The following is a 22,140-nucleotide window of genomic DNA, read 5'->3' on the forward strand; positions in this document are numbered from 1 at the left end:
CAACAAACAACAAAATGGATGGCTGCGAGCCAAAAGCGAAAGAGGATTGGGGCACAAACAATTAAAACGCGAACAAATTGGCAATGGCACCGGCACAATCAGGCACAAGACATATAATTAGGCAAAGGCAGCACAGTACAATGATATTGAAAGCGCACTTTCGCAGTATAGCGCTATTATAGAAATATAATGAGCAGTCAGGCACTATTAATTTCGAGAGCAATGCGAGCTAGCAGATATTAATTTGGCAGTCTGGCGCTACGATACCAATCAGCAGGGAGCTGGGAGCAGCGTGAGGAGCGACCGCTTCTGATCGGATCAGGACGGTCACAGCGCTACCACGGGAGAGCGGAGCCTGCAGTATCAGTGGGAGAGAGGAGCAGCCTGGAGGCGGGGGCGGGGTGGAGAGCCGGGCAGGGAGGCACAACAACAAACAACAAAATGGATGGCTGCGAGCCAAAAGCGAAAGAGGATTGGGGCACAAACAATTAAAACGCAAACAAATTGGCAATGGCACCGGCACAATCAGGCACAAGACATTTAATTAGGCAAAGGCAGCACAGCACAGTACAATGATATTGAAAGCGCACTTTTGCAGTATAGCGCTATTATACAAATATAATGAGCAGTCAAGCACTATTAATTTCGTGAGCAATGCGAGCTAGCAGGTATTAATTTGGCAGTCTGGCGCTACGATACCAATCAGCTGGGAGCTGGGAGCAGCGTGAGGAGCGACCGCTTCTGATCGGATCAGGACGGTCACAGCGCTACCACGGGAGAGCGGAGCCTGCAGTATTAGTGGGAGGGAGGAGCAGCTGGTAGGCGGGGACGGGGTGGAGAGCCGGGCAGGGAGGCACAACAACAAACAACAAAATGGATGGCTGTGAGCCAAAAGCGAAAGAGGATTGGGGCACAAACAATTAAAACGCGAACAAATTGGCAATGGCACTGGCACAATCAGGCACAAGACATATAATTAGGCAAAGGCAGCACAGCACAGTACAATGATATTGAAAGCGCACTTTCACAGTATAGCGCTATTATACAAATATAATGAGCAGCCAGGCACTATTAATTTCGAGAGCAATGCGAGCTAGCAGGTATTAATTTGGCAGTCTGGCGCTACGATACCAATCAGCAGGGAGCTGGGAGCAGCGTGAGGAGCGACCGCTTCTGATCGGACCAGGATTGTGTTTAGCACTCATTACAGGGCAAAGAACAGTGTGGGCATAGCAAGTGCTGAGTGAGCTTGTATCACTGAAACTCTGATGCTGAGGAATGCGTGAGGTGTGACCGTCTGCAGCCAAAGGGGAGGGGGAAGGGAGTGAAACCGGAGCAGCCACTGCAGGAGTGCACTAATGCCCACCGTGCATCCCTTTCAAGGAGCTCAAGAGCCCATGAATTCACATAACTAACTATTTACATACCAATTCAACCAATGTTTTGTGTAGTTTTATATAGCTCGACCATGACCCGAAGGTATTGGAGCGTGTTCCATGAGCAATGGTTACATTAAATGATGCCACTTCTTCTTTTGGGGATGGGGGTATAGTTGGGGGATGCACAGTTTTAAGTGATTTGCCCAAAACCAGAGGACGCCAAGACTCTAACCTGGTTAGCCAGTTCCAAAGTCGGTGGGGGGAGGGGAGTATATGTTCCTTCATAGGAGATGGGATGGAGGAGAGCGTGGAAGAGGCAAAGAAGGGGAGGGAGAGATCGCGCCGGAGCTTGTTCTGTAGGTTGACTCTGCCCCGTTCTTCCCATGTCCCTGAGATGCGGCTACCTGGGAAAGGCCCTGCTCTCCCCCGGGATTCCGAGATGGTCGGCGGCGTGGTACGGTGGACAGAAGACCATGGATGGGGATGAAAAGAAGAGGCTAGCCCTGAGGCAACATGAGTCTGCAGCCTTATATATGCACGTGAGTGAGTCAAACAGAGATAACTTTGTGACTGCGGGAGGTGCATGCGAAGAAGCAGCACAGAAAGGGGTCATGGGCAAAGCGCAGCTGCAAATATGTGTGGAGGGAGTTGTAAATACGGCCTTTTTACGAGCTAGGGTTGTGTGGTGCGCGGAAAGAGGGTACTAACAAGAGAACTAAGGCAAGATGTAGGTATCCAAATACCGGTCGGTAACGGTCGAAAATACCGATTTTCGGCTGTTACCGACCGGTATTTGGATACTGAGATGTAGGGCATGAAAAATTACAGATTCTGTAATTTTACTGCATCTGTAATTTTACTGATTCGGTAACTTTACCGATTCGGTAAATTTACTGAATCTGTATTTTGAAATGTAGGTAGCACTGTAAACAGTGCTACAGGGCTTTATGGATTCGTTATTTACTACCAACTATTAGTTGGTGGTAAATAACAAATTCCTATGTAAATACAAATATGTGCATTTACACCTACCTACGGGCATGTATGTGTGCCACATGGCACACAAGCACTAATCAGGGGTGCAACAGGGTGTCAAAGTGACACCCTGCCACCCTTGACTATTTCACAATTTTACCGAATCGGTATTTACAGATTTCGTAATTGACATTCATTCCTATGGGTCTCCAGGCCCATAGGAATGAATGGCAATTACCAAATTGGTAAATACCTATTCGGTAATTACCGAATCTTAACGATTCGGTAAAAAATACCGAATAATTACCTACATAGGTTTTACCGATTCTAAAATACCGAATCGTTAAAATTCAGTATTTTAGAATTGGTAAAACCTTTTTACCTACATCTAGCCCCTAGTGCACTGCGGGAAGGACATGCGAAGAAGCGGCGGAGAAAGGGGGCATGGGCAAAGCGCAGGTTCAAATATGTGTGGAGGGAGTTGTAAATACGGCCTTTTACTAGTTAGGGTTGTGTAGTGCATGGAGAGAGGGTACTAACAAGAGAACTAGTGCAGAGTCGCATCAGGGGCAAGTAAGGAAGTTTAAGGAAGGGAACCTCGTTGTGCCACGAAGGAAGGTATCTTCTACATAGTGGAATGGGGAGTAGGAAATACAAGCTCAACTTGCAAAGTCGTACAATTGTCCCCTGACAAGGAATTGATGGCATTGCATGAATATTTTGAGCGTTTAATGCAGAAACAGACTGTTTTGAGCGAACATGAGTTTAAATCAGTACTTTAAATAGCATGAAAAAGGTGGGGTGGGCTCTAAACGAGGGGGGTGGGGGGCTGTGGGGGGAGAGGGGACGGCATGGAGGAGAGCGTTGAAGAGCCAAAGAAGGGAGGAAGAGATAGCACCGGAGCTTGTCTTTATGAGGCCATGTGTTTACAACACATGGCCTCATAGAGATAAGGCTCTGTCTGAAGTAGACTTTTTTCTTCCCCCGACTTCCTTCTGCTGTAAAAGGTTTATAATCATTATGGGGCAGGCCCCATAAAGATAACAAATCTTTTACAGCAGAAGGAAGTCAAGGAACCCAGTCTGAAAAGGACGGGGCTAAAAGACAAAGAAGTACGTCACTAACACCTCTTTTCTATTGGCTGGCCACTGTTTAGCATGAGCGGTGATGCCAGCCAATGTAAAAGAGGGGCGGGGCTTAACCTCGCTAGTGAAACTCACTCTAAGTCATTAAGTCTCGCCAGCAAGACTGCGCATGTCTGTGCAGCCATCGCAGGCCGAGACCTAAAAATCACCTTCACTAAAAGATGCATCTTTAGATTCTGAGTTCAGGCATACTAAACGTTATTTTCCTGCCTAACTCCCCGGGTCAGTTATATTTATAAGATGCTATAAACCAGGGGTACTCATAGTATGGCCCGCGGGCAGCCAGCACCCTGGCAAGCCTTCCTTGGCAGCCCGCCGGACCTTGCAGACATGTACCAGTTTAAAAAAAAAAATTCAAGACTTTTAGTAAACACCGCCGGTTGATGCAGCCTGACTTGGTGAGGCTCTGCTCTAGGGGGGCCGGGAAATTCCAGCCATAGAGTGGAGCTGCAGGGGCCTCAGTAGAGGTGAAACAGAACAAAGCCTCATTAACGATTTAATGGTCTTTTAAAGACCTGTGAAGTGCTCTGGCTGTGTGCGCGCCAGGCAAGCTGACTCATCCCGGGGCCGCCACAGGGGGGGGGGGGGGACAGGGGAGGGGGGATTGTTGGACAATTACAATGACCAGGACAAACCCTGTGACTGATTGAACCGAGCCGAGCATGAACTTGGAGATCACTCTGCGCAGCCTCGAGTAGCATTTGTTTTATCGACACTGAAGGGATGAAAGTCTGAATCAGCCCAGCCTTATTTGGAATCTCTGCCCTCCGGATTACACCTGATCTCTGCTGCAGTGGTCCAGCCAGCTCTCGTGCACCCTCTACATTAGGGTGTTACTAATAATGTGCTGCAGATTTTGGGAAGGCTGGGGAAGGTTGTTCGATGTGTGCAGCAAAGAGCTCTTGCTTTTCGTGATATTTCTAATAGAATTAATACACCTTGCCTAGACAGAGATAGGGAGACGGAGATGGAGGGAGAGAGAGAGAGTCAGGGGAGGGCGAGGGAGGGAGAGTCAGAGGGAGGGAGAGTCAGGGGAGGGGGAAGAGTCAGTGGAGGAAGAGACAGAGGGAGGGAGAGACAGAGGGAGGGAGAGTCAGGGGAGGTTCAGGAAGGGAGAGAGTCAGGGGAGGGAGAGAGATGGAGAGTGAGGGCGAGGGAGGGAGAGTCAGGGAAGGGAGATAGAGGGAGAGCCAGGGGGGGTGAGGGAGGGAGAGAGAGGGGCCTGTGTTCAACCTCATGGTCACAGGTTTTTTTTTAGCTCTAGCCCGCCCCACTCTCTCACTGACCACGCCCCCACCGGTCCGGCCCTCGGCCACAAACTACCCTGTAAATTTGGCCCCTGAGAGAAGGTTTGTGAGTACCCATGCTATACACAAACTCCTCATTCTGTCCTATGGGGAACAGGTAGCCCTGCAATAGCGAAAAACGAAATTGGCCCTAATTCACTATCAGGACATGCCACACACAACAGGGCAGGTCCGCCCTTTCACATACACTGAACCCGGCCCACAGGGGTATCTTGAGCCTACTGTAGGAGTGGCTGACATGTAAGAAAAGGGAAGGTGAGGGACTGGCACGTGTGTGTGTTGCTCAAGTCGACATGGCAGTTACAAACTGCGCACAGACTCTGCAATAGCGGGTCTGAGTTACCTTTTCAGGGCTACTAACATGGGTGGCACAATCAGTGCTACAAGCCCGCTAGTAGCATTTGATTCACAGGCCCTGGCGCACTCAGTGCACTTTACTAGGGAATAACAAGTAAATCAAATATTCAATCATGCAAACACCAATCCATAACACAATTACCACAGGGGCACTTGCACTTTAACACTGATCAGCAGTGAGAAAAGTGCGCAGAAACACTATGTCAGCCAAAACAGAGTCAAAACCAGGAGGTCAGAAAGCAAAAACTCAGGGGAAACACGCCAAAAGATGCCAAGTCTAACAGGAATGATCAGTACCTGCATCACATTTAAAGGCCATTCTATCCTTTGTAAGGTGTATGTAGTAGGGGAAGATTCGAACCTTCTAGGGAGGCAACATCAAAGAGTTAGAAATTAAACTAGGTCCTAATAACCCTGAACTGGTACTAACCATAGACCGCTCTATAACAGGCAAATCTGTATGTAATAAGTTCCCTGAAGTTTTCACAAACAAACTGGAACTCCTTAAAAAAAATCAATACAAAATAAAACTTAGACCAAAGGTCTAGCCAGTAGTTCACAAAACATGGCCCATACCTCATCTCATGCGGGAACCGTTTAAAAAACAACTTGCTAAAAGACATGGGTATCATCCATCCTGTTGCTCTGATTGAGATGCTCCAGTGCATGGGTACTCACAAACTTTCACTCGGGGCCAAATTTACATTGTGGTTTGTGTCCGAGGGCCGCACTGGTGGGGGCTGGATCAGTGGGGGAGGGTGCGGAGCTAGAGTAACAAAAAAAACTGTGAGCATGAGGTTGAACACAGGTCCTTGCAGCGGACACCTTCGTCCACTGAGCCACCAGACCCGGCATATACACATCTCTCTCTCTCTCTGTCTCCCTCCCTCTATCTCTCTCTCCCGCTGTCTCCCTCACTCTGTCTCCCATTCCCTCCCTCACTCTGTCTCCCTTTCCCTCCCTGTCTCTCCCTCTCCCTGTCTCTCCCTCTCCCTTTCCCTCTGTCATCTCACCCTGCCTGTGTGTGCCCGGGGATGAGACAGCTTGCCCAGTGCGCGCACACAGCCACACCCGAGCACTTCGCAGGTCTTTAAAAGACCTTTTTCATGTTAATCAGGCTTTGTGGTATGTCACCTCTTCGCCCCTGGAGCTCCACTCTATCACCGGTCACCCGGCGCCCACAGAGCAGCAGAGTCTCTCAGACTCGCGCTGCGGCAACCGGCAGTGTTTGCAGTGGCAGTGTAAAACATAGGTACGATGTCTGAAAGGTCCGCGGGCCACCAAGGAAGGCTTGCCAGGCCACGGGCCGTACTATGAGTACCCATGCTCCAGTGGTTATCGGTAAAAAAGCCCATGGGGATGACATTAGATTATTCATTGGCCTTAGGAACCTCAATAATAATATTTTCGTTGAAAAGCACCCATTAACTGGCGTTCATGAGATTCTACGCACGATGGGGAGAGGCGACCTGCTTTAGTGTCCTAGACCTTTCCATAGTGTATCAAATGGAGCTACACCCGCATCAGCAATCAAACCAAACTTGAGGAAAGGAGTCTGGAGATCCCATTTTAAAACTTTATATTCAAAGGCCCTAGATGGAGATGTAGCTGCCAGGGAACCAGCCAGAGATAATACCCCCAAAATATTAGCGCACCTCCTTGTACTATGAAAGAGGTTACTGTGGCATTGGGTAAATTGCTTTCAAGTAAAGCACCAGGGCTGGATAGAATTCCTGGTGACCTATTTAGAAATGAACAAGTAGTTTGGGTACCTTATTTAAGGACATTATTTAACACTATCCTTCAAGGTTTGGCATTGCCCCCGACCTGGGCAGGAGCAGAAATTATTCCTATCTATAAAAATGGCTCCCCGCTCAATCCGGTAAATTATCGCCCAATAAGTCCTATTGATGTCACTCAAAAGATATTTGCCTGTGTTCTCCTGGGCCGATTGCAATCATGGATGGATGAAAAGAACGTACTAACACCTTTGCAAGCTGGTTTTAGGTCTAAAACCTCAACTATTGATCAGATCTTCAGATTGCAATTGATCCATTGGAAAACTGTAATCTTGGAGGGTGGCAGTCTTTATCTAACCTTCGTGGATCTTAAATCGGCATTCGATATGGTGCAGAGTGATCAGGTATGGGGCCTACTCCACGACATGGGAGTACCAGCATACCTATGCCACCAGCTGAAGCGCTTACACCAGGATACGTATGCGAGAATAAGATATGATAAGATAGGGGAATTGACAGCTCCCTTCCTTGTAGAGAAAGGGGTCAGACCGGGATGTGTGCTAGCCCCAACCCTGTTCTCCCTCTTTTAAAATAGTTTAATTGAAACTCTACTGGCAGTAAAAGACATAGATTCACCAAGGTTAGCGAACCTTAAAATACCAGCTTTAATGTTCGCTGATGATACTCTGCTACTGTCCAAGTCCTCTATGGGTATGCAGCGGGTACTGGAGGAGTTCTGTTCATTTTGCAGGAAGAGAGATTTGGAGATAAACCTCCAAAAAACAAAATATATTGTCTTTCATGCTAATAATAGCAACTGCCCACACCCCCAAATGGAAGGCAGGCCCCTAGAGAGGGTGTTCATCTTTGATTACTTGGGTCTCACACTTAATGACAAGATGGACTGGGGGACCCAAGCAAAGAAAGTTAATTTAATATTGACACAGTCCATAGGGGGCATTCTAAAAGTACATAAAAACTGCACTCAAAAAGTGGTAGGCCCACCTGCAGAAATATATAAAATCCTGGCAAGGGGAGCGTCATTATATGGAGCAGAACTCTGGGGCCATTGCCCGTCCATTACATTATCTATAACAGAGAATATCTTCCTTAGGCAGCTGTTGGGTTCGTCTAAAGAGCAACCCCCTAACACCTTTTAGGATGGATTTGGGTATTGGCCCCATTGCTGATAGAATTGCTTTCCGACCACTTCTATTCTGGCGCCGGCTATGGAGCACGCCTGAACTAGAAAACTATAGGGAGGAATTGAAGGATGTTATGTCCATTTTGGGAGCAGGGAATATCCCATGACTGTCCCATATTAAGAACACATGTCACGCATTGGAGAGGGCAAATATGTGGCTATCACCGGAAGCGACTTGCCCCTCCATTCCCAAAAAGTACCCATTCCTCGGTTATAAAGAACATAAATTTGCCCAACTGTCGCAGAGCATCAACTCAGGCAGTCTGATCTCCAGGTTTCTGGATGTCAAACAGCAATACAAGCTAGAGCTGGCCCTGGATAGCATTCAACCTCTTATGGCAAAGAAATTGTTTCTGCAATTTAGACATGAGGTGCTCCCACTGAGTATACACAAATACATGGAAGGGAGCCACTAAACTAGACTGCCCTGGGTACACTCTGACCGAAAAAACAGAACTCCATGTTCTACTCTTCTGTCCTGCCTACAGAAGGTCAAGGTCTAAGTGGGTGCTCCAGCTTTGCAAAAATGAGGGGATTAGAGACCACACTGAGGCCTTTAGGCTATTAAAATATGAGACACACCCACTATTTGTACTTGCCACTTCTAGATTTTTATTTGCGATGTGGTGTATATGTAGAGGTATTATAAAGAAAAAATGAGTTTGGAAATAATCCAACTGTGCCCTCCTATTAACTATGTTGCTGAGCTAATGTTTGCACACTCTCCCAACTAGAAAAATAGCTCTGACTTTTCTTGCTAAGCTATTTTATAATTTTAATTATTTTTAAAATGTATATATTGTAAATGTTTTTAAATTGTGTACTTAGAATACCTGGTAATGGCTGATACCTAAGGTTATTAATTACGGGTTGATGAGTAGTAGTAGTGTCAGAAAACACTCTAAAAATCTGTAATATACCACCTCTCCCAGTTTTTTATGATACTATGTATTATTTTTAAGTGTGTAATTGTCATGTATTATTAGTTTTTGTAATACATGTAATGCTATAATCATTTGTGTTGTTATGGCTGTATAGCCGAAATAAAGTTTTCTTGACTGACTGACTGACAAAGAGGAAGAGTATGAGACACCTAAGTACTCCATATTGGAAATCCATTCTTGAGCCATAAACTCTACAGAGTGTTTGGAGAGTTCTGCCCATGATGCTACCTTAGTTCAACTCAACGCATACATGTTACAAGGTTGTTGAAAAACACGCAGTAACGTCAATGAACATTCATCATGAAATCAATTTGAACCAGGACCTTATATTAAGGAACGATAAGATAATACACCCAGAGGAATTGAAAGACAAAGTTGTAGATCTGGTACACGGAGGTCACGTGGGGAGGAGTTTCACAAATCTAGACTACAGGAACGCTATTGGTTTCCCAACATGGATTCATTAGTGGAACCAAAAGTAAAAAATTGCATTATATTTGCCAATAGCGATAGGCCTAAAGCATTCATAAGGTTCAGTTATCTCCAGTTTCCATACCGGATAACGCTTGGGAGAATCTCACACTAGACTTTATAGGTCCTTTCTCCAAAAAAGGCGTTGTTAAATGATTTGTATTTGTGTTAATCAATTACCAATCCCATTGGCTTGCTACAAGAATTCAGGGGTTTGGAATTTATTAAAATATCTACTTGTCCATGGGGCAGGCTGCTTCATAAATCTACTTGTCCTGTAACAAAATCCACTTGTCCCTTTGGTGCCGTGTAGTGCGGCGACAAATTATGGCAGCAAACTCATTATATAAGATATCTTATATAGCCTCTCAGATAATGCCAGGGCTCATACCATAGTAGTGTTTGAATACTAGCAATCCCTTTATGTTGCCACGTTTTTGCAGATCTACATACTGGGACTGAAGGTAGTGGTAAGCAATAGTCCCAGGGTTGGAATGTCCTTTTGAGTATGTGCAAACCTACTAACTTGCATGTTTTAAAGGTTTTCAACAACTCTTCTCTAATCTTTCCTCATACGGAGAAATGCTGGAAATGTACTCCTGATAATGGCAGACGTAAACCTTCTTCCAGAGTTGGGGAAAAAAGTGTTGGAGGGAAATAAACTGGCAAACACTCAGGTTTTCGCATGAGCAAATCTACCCATGCATATTTGCTCATGCTAAAATGCAGTTCACAAATATTTTCTAGGAGTACCATTTCTTGCTCTACGTATGTAAATTCTTGGGAATTCATGAAAGCCGTATAGCTGCACTTAATGTAAGGACATATACCATGGGTGCACTTTTGAGACTTTCTTTAATAATTGGGCCTGTAATTTGTTCTGGCGTTAACCATGACTTTTTGTGTTTATTGAAATTCTCTCTCTGTATCGGCTGGCTTCACTGTGAGTGACAGCATTCTGCTCTTTTTCCAAGGAGTATCGGCACACAGAGTAGTTTTGTTCAGTCCCAGTAACTAATGTGGCAGTGTGTGCTTTTTTGACACCAAAAATAATTGTTGCTTTTGCCAGTGTTTGTTATAATGGTGAGGGCCTTGCAGCTCTCACATCAATAAGGTTTTATAAAAACCATGCCAAAACAAGTCATGCATTGCCTAAACTAAAGGCTGACCACCATTTCAGACCTACTGGCATTGGCAATGCTTGTTTATTTTTGTTACTCAAAATCCTATTGAAACTGGTTACACTGATTTTCCAATATGGATATTTTTGGGAAATACTAGCATGCATCAACCCATTTTACTAAATGATGCTGCAAAGAAATGGTACCTGAAATTTTACAGTAGTTTAGCAAAATGTTTTTTTCCCTACTTTCATTTTTAGGAACATTTTATATTTAAAGCAAAGAATCATTAATCTTGCTTTCAAGCTTGTGCAAATATTTGCATCTAATTAGAGAGCATTCCGCTTTGCCTCATTTTGCTAAACTTTGAAACCGTGTGTACACATTTTTATACTGGAACCACTGTCAGTAGTGCAGTCAGAACTTAAATTTACTTAGAGGCCTTACCCTAAAAATAATGGCTTTCAATTAATGAACCATAAATACAAGTTCGCATAGCATTAAGAATATGCACACAAATATTAACTTAACTGCAGGCAGTGCCTTTCTCTGATCCTTAATGTGGTACTGTAAACTGGCAGCCAAAGGGTTTGTGCTGCAGGGGATTGGGCCTACTTGCACCAAGGACAAAATACACATTAAAACTTGTTACCCTTGACCCCAAACAATATGTCCAGGGCATCGGGCTATAGGAATTCCACATCCCTGTAAGAATGGTAAACCAGATCACCACTGAGACCCTAATGGACTTTCTGAGAGACACTTTCGCCACAGAGTGCGTTCCATCCACCATAGTTACGGATAATGGAGTGCAATTCACCTCTTCAGCCATAACAGACTTCTTATCCAAATTAGCCATAATACATCTCAGGACTGCTCTATATTGTCCATGTGCCAATGGCTAGGTTGAAAGAATAAATAGAATGGTTAAAGTAAACATTGAACTTGTGTTTGTCAATCGCTTACCTGTAGATCGGAGAATGCAAAAGATGTTGTGGGCATACCATACAAACCCTAACCAAGTCATGAGAATTTCCTCCGTTTCTTCCCTAAAAAGGAGGAAACAAAGTACCAAAATCTTCCCTAATTGAATCTGAGGAGGTGAGAGTGTGGAACATGATTTAACTATGGCTAAAGACAAGATTGCCTATCACCGAACCAAGTACAAGACTTTCTATGACCGCAAACATGGTGTCAAGCCTCAGAAATGGGCAACACTCCGTTTCTCCCCAGCAAAATCTGTGCTATAACAATGTAAACACATGCCAATCATCTTTTTACATTAAGTTATCTAGTTTATTCCGGTCTGTGAATGCCCCTTCCTTTTGCATTCTTTGTGAACCCCCTCATTTTCTGACATTCACTGAATCACCATATCACTTTCTCTATCCCGGTACATGTGCCACATCTTTAATAGGGTTCACACAAGTCTACTTCTCGATGCCTGAGTAGGGAACTTTCATGTGTTTACTGGACGATCCCCCATATACATCCTCTTGTTCCCTGAAGTATTTATTAAGGGGCTTATGTTGCTTTTTGTAAGAAAATACACTTTTACAAAAAGGCTTTCTTTTCTGTGTGACGTGCATACAGGGACAGGATTCAATGGGTATGAAACATCCTGCAGATGTCTAATGTACGCAGGCCTGCTGGATACTCTCGACGCTCCAGTACTGCTCAATGTATATGAAATTATTGGCAAAGCCAATACAATAGATCTAGCTTTAACGTGCTGAATCATGAAAATACGGGTGTGCACAAATGCTGTTCGGATAGCTTAGCCAGACTTATTGGTAATGTGCGCTCTCATACTGATTCTGAGAATGTTCGGTACCCATTTCGTGAAGTGGAAGCCCCACCACAGCCTCTTGAAAGTACTACCCCCAAATTTCAGGTCTAGTTGCGCCCCCACACCACGTTGGTGCAACCTGAAAAGACAACACGCTGTCTCTTTTAACAGAACGGAGAGTCGCAAACATAAAACATAATTTTAGAATGACCAACACAGCCGTAGCCTAACACTGAACTACCATATCTGCCATCGCCCTACGATCGTCTGTTATTACACACTTGTTAGACCTTACCTTTGGGAGTTGAGTGGTCGAAACTCATTTAAAGGCGACTTCCGACGTCTGCTGAGCGGCACCGCGTTCTACGTCCAAGGAAAGCGCGCGGAATAGTCCGTCGTCTTCGGAGTATACGCGGCGTCCATGTTAAAATGAAACACAACTGGGGAGATCCGTGAACCTGACTACATTTTATAAAACAAAGCACATTGCTTCTGCTAATAGCTGTTTCTAAATATAACACCCAAAATACTTATTTTGTCATTGTAATTTTAAAAAAAGAACGTTTTGTCTACTCATTTTTCAAACGTAAATGTTTTCAAACATTTTGCGGGTAATCTATGTAATAAAGGCGAGAGCTTTAGGATCTTTGAAATTTTAAATCGGGTTCACAGCTTTAAATGTTAGTCCTATCTCCTGATCATTGCGGCCGATGCCATTTTAGATTGGGGGTGTTGTCTCATGAAGCTGACAACGTTGATCCATTTAGTTCTTTACTTATGTGAACCATGGCAACCCCTTTTATTGACTGTGACATTATCCAATCAAAAGCCAGCAAAGTGGTTCGTTTACCAATGTTCCTGTCGAATGAAAACCCGCCTTGAGAAACACGCGGACCAATCGCAAATATCCAACATGTCCTTTTCGCATGGCTTAATCACACAGGCGGCTTTATGTGAGACCACGCCCTTTGTCTCAGACTGTCAGTGAGAAAACGTTGCCCCTAGAACTTTGAGGATGGAGCGCCGGAAGTAAAGGTGACGTGCCCAAGATGGCGTATCAATCGCTGCGGCAGGAGTACCTGGACATCCCTGTGGTGACAAGAGCCTACACCACAGCCTGTGTGCTCACCACGGCGGCCGTGGTAAGAAGCGTAAGATGGGGAAAACCTGGTGCAGCTGAAAGTGTTGTTGATTTTGTACCTTGGCCACTTGTAGCAGTGTGGAGGGCACGGATTTCCTCATTCAGAAGAGAGGGAACTGTTCTATCTGACTCTACACCCTGAGAATCGCGTATGACCTATTCGGCTATTGATCGATGGATGCCAAATTGCATCCCGTATGGCTGTCTGCTTTCTGGGCATTGGCAACCAGGCACCTCTCAAAGAGGTGCACTACATAAGTGCCGCCTGGGGTAGGTAAGAGAGCAGCTTCAAGGGTTGGAAATGAATTAAGATAACACCCTGATTGCTCCTGTGTGAAAGGTTAGGGTTGTCACAGAACAGCCCAGTTCTATTGGGATGTGACGTCTTGTGCTTAGTGTGGCATTGCTGTTTGTCTGTCTGTCGTTAGGGCTTCCTGCTGTGGTATGTGATGACACCATGTAATGGAATACGATCCGTAGAGGGTTTAGTGAGTAGTGGGACGCAGAAAATAAAATTACAAGTGTGACAGTGGTGGAGGAAACAATGCAAACAAAATGTGCCTTTTCTTTTGTGTTTATCTGATTTGCAGCAGAATGTTTAAGACTGTTCTTAGCATTAGACTACTTTTATAGTTTTCTGTAGAGGAGACATCTTAGAGATTTAGATACCAAATTTTGTCGAGGCATTAAGGTGTGGCGGTCTTGCAGCATTGGACTGTCCGTGGCGAACTTGCAGGAAGTCCCTGGAAGACTGGACTGACTTGCCATTCAGCAAAGCAGGCCATTCTAGGCAAGAGCCCTATGAAGATCCTGGCCACGAGGTGCCAATCACCGACGGATAAGCAGCATGTGCAAGAGCTGTATGTTTATGTTTATGTTCATGAAATGAGTGGGGCAAGATGCAGACACATTAATTAGCAAGAGTGCATGGCATGTTAAGGAATGGAGGGTGTATTACTCAATCGAATTAGCCATGCTGGAGACTAGAGAGATGCAAGAGGGCTGAGCAAGTCACGGATGATGATCACCCAACCAAAAGACAGAAGTAGGATGAGAGTGGTGGGGAGGACTACTGTCAAAGTAGCATACACAGGGAAAGAGTAGTCGTTCTGTTTTTTTTTTTAATGCTATTTGTACAAACAATGCAGGTGTAATGGCATTTGCAGATAAGGAATAAGTGGGGGGTTGAGAGCAGGTTGTCACTGTGCGTGTGGCAACAAAGGACTGCTAGCGTAGCGGGTGCATGGATTAATTTGGCAACACCACGGCACGGGCATCAGGCAGTGAATTGATAGGCCATTTGCAGATGATGGATCAAATGCACAGTGATGAAGCTCTGGTGGTTCTCGTAACAGTATTCAATAACATGTCACTGGAGCTCGCCGGTAGGCTTTCCATTTTCTTAAGTGCTCCCCTTTAAATGTATGCTTTATATTTGAGAGCAGAGAAAAACAGTCTGGTGTGGCATCCCAGAAGAGGAACTGTGTTCCAATAGCAAGTTAATACAAGTTTGCCGTAAGAGGTGTTGAAAAAAATGTGTCTATACGTTAAAACTGATAGCAGTGGTTGTATCAGGGACGTTGTTTAACCCCTTCGCTGCTCATGACGAGCTCAGCTCGTCATGCAGTACACTGGTCGTGTGCTCATGACGAGCTGAGCTCGTCATGAAATAATGTATTTCAAGGATCTGCAGCACAGCAGGGGAATTGCCTTAGCAGTCATGTGCCGCATCGCTGCTGCGGCGATTTTTGCGGTATGCTGCATTTTTCATTATCCCGCTTTACATGACGAGCTCAGCTCGTCATCAGCACACGACACCCGTGGCTGATGACGAGCTGAGCTCGTCATCAGCATCGAAAGGGAGAGCTTAAGGCAGTTGTTATTTTTAGCAATTCAAAAGGCAATCTAGGACCCAAGAACTGTTAGCTAATTAAGATGACTGACTCGTACCATTGTTTTGCTGGGCAAGGATTTTTTAAGAAAGCTGGATGCCTTGACGGGTGTTGTGAATGTGATTGGGCACACTATTGGGCTGCTAGTCATTCAGTTTTGCAGCTGGGTAGGAGAGACTGCGGTTGTGAGGTGCTATACCATGTCTCCTGCAAGTGCTGCTGATATGTGCGTTTTTCACTAGGTCAAGCATTCGAGACCTCTTGTATATACTTTAGTATATACTTATGTGTGTATGTACTTTGTGGGCTCTGCTTCCGCTTAGGGACTTTTTTTTCTGTTCAACTGCCTCTATTTAACTGTCTTGATAGAAAGCGACCAGTAGAGGTCAGTAAAATACCAGACTTGCTTTCTACTGAGGGACTTTCTTTTTTTAATTTTTCTGACAACCGCCTCTATTTAACTTTCTTTATAGTAAACAACCATCAGAGATCAGTAAAATGCCAGAATCACTTTAGCATTCTCTAGATTCCAGTCCATAGAAATTGTCTTCCCCAAGCACCCGTAGACAATATTTTTTTCAAATCTTTTATTTTCAGTGATATGACCACCAAAGGCCCTGATTTTATATTAAAAACAGAGTGATTTGGACTATACCATTTCCAGCTGAAAGGCAATACTTCTCTCAATGTGTTCCCATACCAGAAGTGTCGGGCAGTTTGGTGCTTACTTTCCCTCCATGTTAAAGAACAATAGATGTTTCGGCACCCAGCTTAATGTGCTGGATAGCTATATACATATAAGGTCCCAAAGTCGAGACCGATTGGATTGTTCCACAGTGCCATTTCAGACATGTCCCTTTCAGAAATCGGCTTTATTTCCTTCTACAGTCTTTCTCGTATGCTGCTTCTTGTCTGGTAATGTGTGCATTTTCAGACTTCATACAACTGTGTGCTTTGCGAAACTGCTTTGTTAAATTTATGGCAATACTGCTGAAAAGTATGAATAATGACCTATGAAGTGTGCGGCATCTCAACCCACACATTTGATAGATCACAAACTGATTTGTGTTTGATCCTGAAACAGTAAAAAAGGCCAGTTGGCCATAACTGAACTCCAGAATAACTTCCATGTAGGAAGGGGATGGAGAGCTAAGAAAGAGGGTTTATGTAATTATTTCAATTTCCAATAAAAAAAGGAAAATGTATAGAAAAGAAACATACAGCTCTTCCGAGAAGCTCATACTCTCCCGCTAAAAGTTTGTTTCTTCTGAGAAGAGCCAAAACTAGCTCGTTAAACGTTTGGAAACTGCTGAGCTGCCCTCACGTTGACTTCTTTAAGCCTAGCAGCATTGTGAGAAGTGCTCGTAGTGCTGAGACGCTCATTGCTGTCCCACTTAAAGTATAACATTTGTGCTAAGAAATTTACAGTTGGAAACCACCGTTCACTTTTGGCTGTATGCACACAGTTCTGTCTAAATGCTTAAGATGTGCAAAATGTCAATAAAAAAGATTCAAACAAAAACATTTGTGCTAAGAAATGCATGTATTGGCCACTAAAGTATTTTTGTTTGCGTCACTACATTGTAGCAGCACTGCTGAGAAATGCCAGTAGTTTCCATTACATTATTGCGGCTCTGGTGAGTGGTACTCGAAGTGTACAATAAATTATAACAGGCCTTCTAAGACATTCCACCAGCTTCCCAGCCCACTCCTATCTTCTGTGTGTAGTAGGGTACCTGCTGATTAAAGAGAAAAGCAGTTTAGACTGAGATAGCATATTTCTTTACGTTGCAGAATGTACTTCTATAAATGGATATTTTCTGTATGGGTGATATGCTGGAAACAATCCAAGCATGTGATTTCTTTCCTGCCCTAACTGTGTTTTGAGCTGGACCCGTACCTTCCTGTCACATGGCAAATGTGTGGCTTCTTTCTAGAAACAGAATTTGAATGTTGTTTCTTTGAAATTTGTGTTTAGCTAGTGGTAAAGTGAACTGTTCTCTCTTTGGAGGTCAGCAAGCTATTTAGAGAAAATGCAGGAATGCACCACTATGCTGTTATAACAAAATTATTTTAAAGCCAAGGCATTAATCATATTTTCTTTTTTGATTACAGCAGTTGGAGTTAATCACACCTTTCCAACTCTACTTCAATCCTGAATTAATATTCAGGAATTATCAAGTAAGTTAAGTTTGCATGTTTTCTCCATATATAGAAACAGGAAAATCTACTTGCTGCATAGCAACTTTGTTTGTAATATTTCTGTATTTAAGTTGATTTTGTTCAAACGTCCTTGTGACCATCACATTTCCACATGTGTTTCAGTCTGGTTAACGTTTTTCTCCTAATTGTTGTTGCTTTGACATTGTGTATGTGTGCCCATTAACAATGATGGATGGCCGCTCATTTATATGCTTTTCAGTATGTACTAGTTTGCTAACGTCTGCTTTCTTAAATCTTTTACTGGTACATACTGTCTGCTTCGTTTGCACAGGTGCAGCAAATTGCATGGTGTATCAGTCCAGCGTACTTTTGTAGGGATTTCTTCCTTCAGTGGAGTGAGATGAGTAGTAAAAGTATGGAGAGAGGAAATGTTCATGGGTAAACTGCTCTCCGGCTCTTTCTGCTAGCAGAAATAATAAAGCTAGGCGGTAAAACTGGCCAAGGGCCAGCTTTGTCACCTCCGCTTGCAGAGCTAGATTTTCTTTTGTAACGTCTCTACCCCTGCTATTACCATTGGGCACCACCCAACCTGTTGTATATCTCTATAGGTTAATTTTTGTAGATTGCCGATTGAGTTTTGGTTCAGAAAATGTGTGATGTCAGAACTTGTATATAAAGGAGCAGGGATTGGTAAAGTCAAGAGGTCTGGTTTTATTGTGCTAACACGTGCAAACCTACGATTACTCAAATGTGCTCAGACTATTTGTCCCATGCCGGTGTGTACTCTGCAGTCAACTCTAAAGAAACCTTCTTTGCCATGGAAATCAGTAATTGTTTTTATCCGGAAACCTCAGTTCATCATGGTAATGTAGGTACAAATCAAACAAGCTTCTTAGATGCTTTGTCTTCAAACATATAAGATCACCGCATAAGAAAGCAACAAGAAAGGCTTAAACAACTGTCACGACGAGCCCAACACAGCAGCCCGAACCCTACACAGATGGTTCTCCGACTGCGCCAACACCATAGTCCCCTCAAGCAAATCCAACAACACCCACGCCAAGAAAGCTACCTCGAAAAAGCCTGGAGAAACACCAAATCCACAGAATCTCAAGACAACTTCAAAGCCGTCACCAACACCCACTACCTACTAATCAGGAAAACGAGGAAAAAAACGATTGAAGACAGAATCTCCACACACGCACACCATAGCAAAGAAATATTCAACATCATTAACACCTTGGCTGCTAGGGGTTTTCCCCTCCTGTGCTGAAAATGCTTCAATACTATAGTTTCATGACCAGGTCAGCTCGTCATAAGCACAGCTCAACCGTGCCTCATGACGAGCTGACCTTGTCATGAGCATGGAAGGGGTTAAGGAGTTCGCCCAACCCACCAGCGAATCGACTGACATCCCCCTCACAAGAACTCTGCGACAAACTCAGCACCTTCTTCCACCACAAAATCAAGAGCATAAACAACAACTTCGACGTAGACAGCCAACACACAGAACCCACAACAACCACCCCCGAAACCCGTAAGCCAATCATGGACAGCTGGACAGCCCTCACCACCGAGGACACTCTGAAAACAATGAACTCAATCCACTCCGGGGCCCCCTCGGACCCTAGCCCCCACCACATCTTCAACAGAGCCGCCGACACCATTGCACCCATGCTCCGTTACACCATCAGCAGCTCCCTGGTGACTGCCTCCTTCCCTGACGACTGGAACCACACCAAGGTCAACCCCCTTCTGAAGAAACCCTCGGCGGACCCCACCGACCTCAAAAACTACAGACCCATTTCCCTGCGAAAGTCATTGCGAATGCCATCAACAGCCAACTTGCCACTTTCATCGAATAGCACAACATCCTCGACTCCTTCCAATCAATCTTCAGGAAAAACCACAGCACGGAAACCGCCCTCGCCACAACAGACGACATCTGCACCCTACTGGACAAAGGGGAAACAGCAGTCCTCTTCGCCCTCTCACCGGCCTTCGACACAGTCTCCCACCGCACCCTAATACGCAGACTTCACGACGCAGGGATCCAGGGCAACACCCTCAACTGGATCAACTCCTTCCTCTCTGGCAGAACGCAGCGAGTCAGAATCCCCCCCCCCCCGCCCTTTCACTTCATACCCTACGCCAATCTCCTGCGGAGTCCCTCAGGGATCGTCCCTCAGTCTGACCCTCTCCAACGTCTACATGGCGCCGCTTGCCACCATCGTCCGATCCTACGGACTCAACATTGTGTCATACGCTGACGACAGCCAACTCATCCTCTCCCTAACCAACGAACCAGACACAACTTCGAGAAGGCATGGAAGCCATCGCCAAATGGATGAAGAACAACTGCCTTCAGCTCAACACCAAGACGGAAGTACTCATCATGGGACCAAAACCCAAATCCTGGAACGATACCTGGTGGCCTCCGGCCCTCAGAAACCCTCCCACCCCCACGTACCACGCATGCAACCTGGGAATTATCCTGGACTCCGAGCTCAAAATGGTCCTCCATATCAACTTAGTCACGTCCTCCTGCTTCCACACCCTCCGCCTCCTACCTAAGACGTTCAAATGTATCTCCCCTGAACACTGAACTTCTCCTGTTTGGCAACAATCCTGCCTTATGGGGACCCTCTCACTGGCCTGTCCAAATGGGCACCCCTCCTAACCCTTCGAAAACAGCCCGTAACCTGGGAATAATATTTGATGACCAGCTGTCCATGAGACAACATGCCGTGAGAGTCTCTTCCATTTGTATAACCATCCTCAAATGGTTGAGGAAAATCACCTGGATGCTACCTCTGGAAACTCAGAAAACCGTAGTCCAGGCGTTGATAACATCTCGCCTGGACTATGGTAATGTTCTCTTTCTGGGAGCGGGCAAAGATGTAATCTGGAAATTAAAACGGTCCAGAACATGGCAGTCCGTCTATTGTGTAAATTACCTTATAAATCTTCCACATCCCTGCACCGTCGTAACCTCCATTGGCTATGCATTGACAGTCGCTGTAAATTCAAGGCTCTCTGTCTTATACATAAAATTAACACTGGCAAGGCCCCTCAGTATTTGTAATCTCTAATTCATCCGTACCTTCCCTCTCGCACTCTTCGCTCATCCAGTCAACATAAACTTCAGATCCCTAGGACGAAGAGAGCCAGAATGGGTGGTCGATCTTTTGCTTTTCTGGCACCATCCCTGTGGAACTCTCTCCCTTTGTCTATTCGGATTGAACCCAACTATCTAAAGTTCAGAAGAGATGTAAAAACTTGGCTTTTTGATCAATAATCTATGCAACTGTACACCTTCCTTGCTGGTTTAGCGCCGGGAAACCTCCGGGTAGCTGTGCGCTCTATAAAATTAAATATAAATAAATAAAACACAGGAAAACCGTCACGCACGTCTTGGTCACCAGCACCAGACTAAACTACGGCAACGCACTCTACGCCTGAATAAACAAAAACCTCACTCACAAGCTACAGAACGTCCAGAATACCGCTGCAAGACTGGTCCTCAACCTGCCAAAACACAGCCACATCTCCCAGCACCTTTGCACACTGTGGTGGCTCCCTGTCAAAGCAAGAGTCACTTTCAAGATGCTCACCCACGCACACAGGCCCTCCAGAACACCGGACCAGCATACATTAACAGCAGACTGAAATTCCATGCACCCCAAAGAGCCCTGCCATCAGCCCAGCTCCACTATGCCGTGGTTCCACGCACCAGAAAAACCAGATCGGGAGGCCGCTCCTTCTCCTTCCTTGCAGCCAAGGCCTGGAACGCCATTCCGCTCCACCTCAGACAGACAGCAGTGCTCCCCACCTTCGTAAGAAACCTCAAAACCTGGCTCTTCTAACCCCCCCCCCCCCCACCCCGCCGAGGCACTGGAGCCTGCTACCCCGCACCCCCAGCGCCAAGAGACCCTCACGTGTGAGTAGTCGAGCTTAATAAACGCCTGATTCATTGAATGATCACACCATGTGGGGTCTTACATCTATACCACCACAGACACCGTATGTCAATTGAAGCATCAGAATGTGTGCATAACAATGTGCGAATTAAACACACAGAATCCATAAATTGCAACACACAGTACATGGTGTACACAATTTGGTCCTATGAACCCAATCACCACTGAAGACACCATCCGCCTGATGAACTCCATCCACTCAGGATCGCCAACCGACCCATGTCCCCACCACATTTTCAACAAAGCAGACTCCATTATCGCACCCCATCTCCGAGCCGTCATCAACTGCTCCCTCAACTCCGCTACCTTCCCGGACAGCTGGAAACATGCCGAACTCAGCGCCCTTCTGAAAAAACCCACAGCAGACCCCACTGAACTCAAGAACTACCGCCCCATCTCGCTCCTCCCATTCCCTGCTAAATTCATTGAGAAAGCCGTCAACAGTCAGCTCGCCACCTTCCTCGAATACAACAAATCCCTCAACCCCTCACAGTCCGGCTTCCGAGCCAAACACAGCACCGAAACCACCCTCA

The 22,140-nt window shown here is 45.3% G+C and overlaps 2 protein-coding genes across 2 annotated transcripts in view; one reads left to right on the plus strand and one right to left on the minus strand.

Moving 5' to 3' along the window:
• MIS12 (MIS12 kinetochore complex component) overlaps positions 1–12,862 on the minus strand; it is a 48,875-nt gene extending 36,013 nt beyond the window's left edge. Inside the window, exon 1 of the mRNA XM_086950281.1 lies at positions 12,727–12,862. The gene's annotated coding sequence lies outside the window, so the exon portion shown is untranslated. The remainder of the gene's footprint in view (positions 1–12,726) is intronic.
• A 475-nt stretch (positions 12,863–13,337) lies between these two features.
• Positions 13,338–22,140, plus strand: part of DERL2 (derlin 2) — a 54,640-nt gene continuing 45,837 nt past the window's right edge. Inside the window, exons 1-2 of the mRNA XM_086950278.1 lie at positions 13,338–13,573; positions 17,580–17,645. Coding sequence (XP_086806404.1) covers positions 13,481–13,573; positions 17,580–17,645 — 159 coding nt within the window. The 5' untranslated portion in view covers positions 13,338–13,480. The remainder of the gene's footprint in view (positions 13,574–17,579; positions 17,646–22,140) is intronic.

Source organism: Lissotriton vulgaris, unplaced genomic scaffold (genome assembly GCF_964263255.1).
Source record: "Lissotriton vulgaris unplaced genomic scaffold, aLisVul1.2 SCAFFOLD_686, whole genome shotgun sequence".
In the NCBI taxonomy this organism is placed as follows: Eukaryota; Metazoa; Chordata; class Amphibia; order Caudata; family Salamandridae; genus Lissotriton; species Lissotriton vulgaris.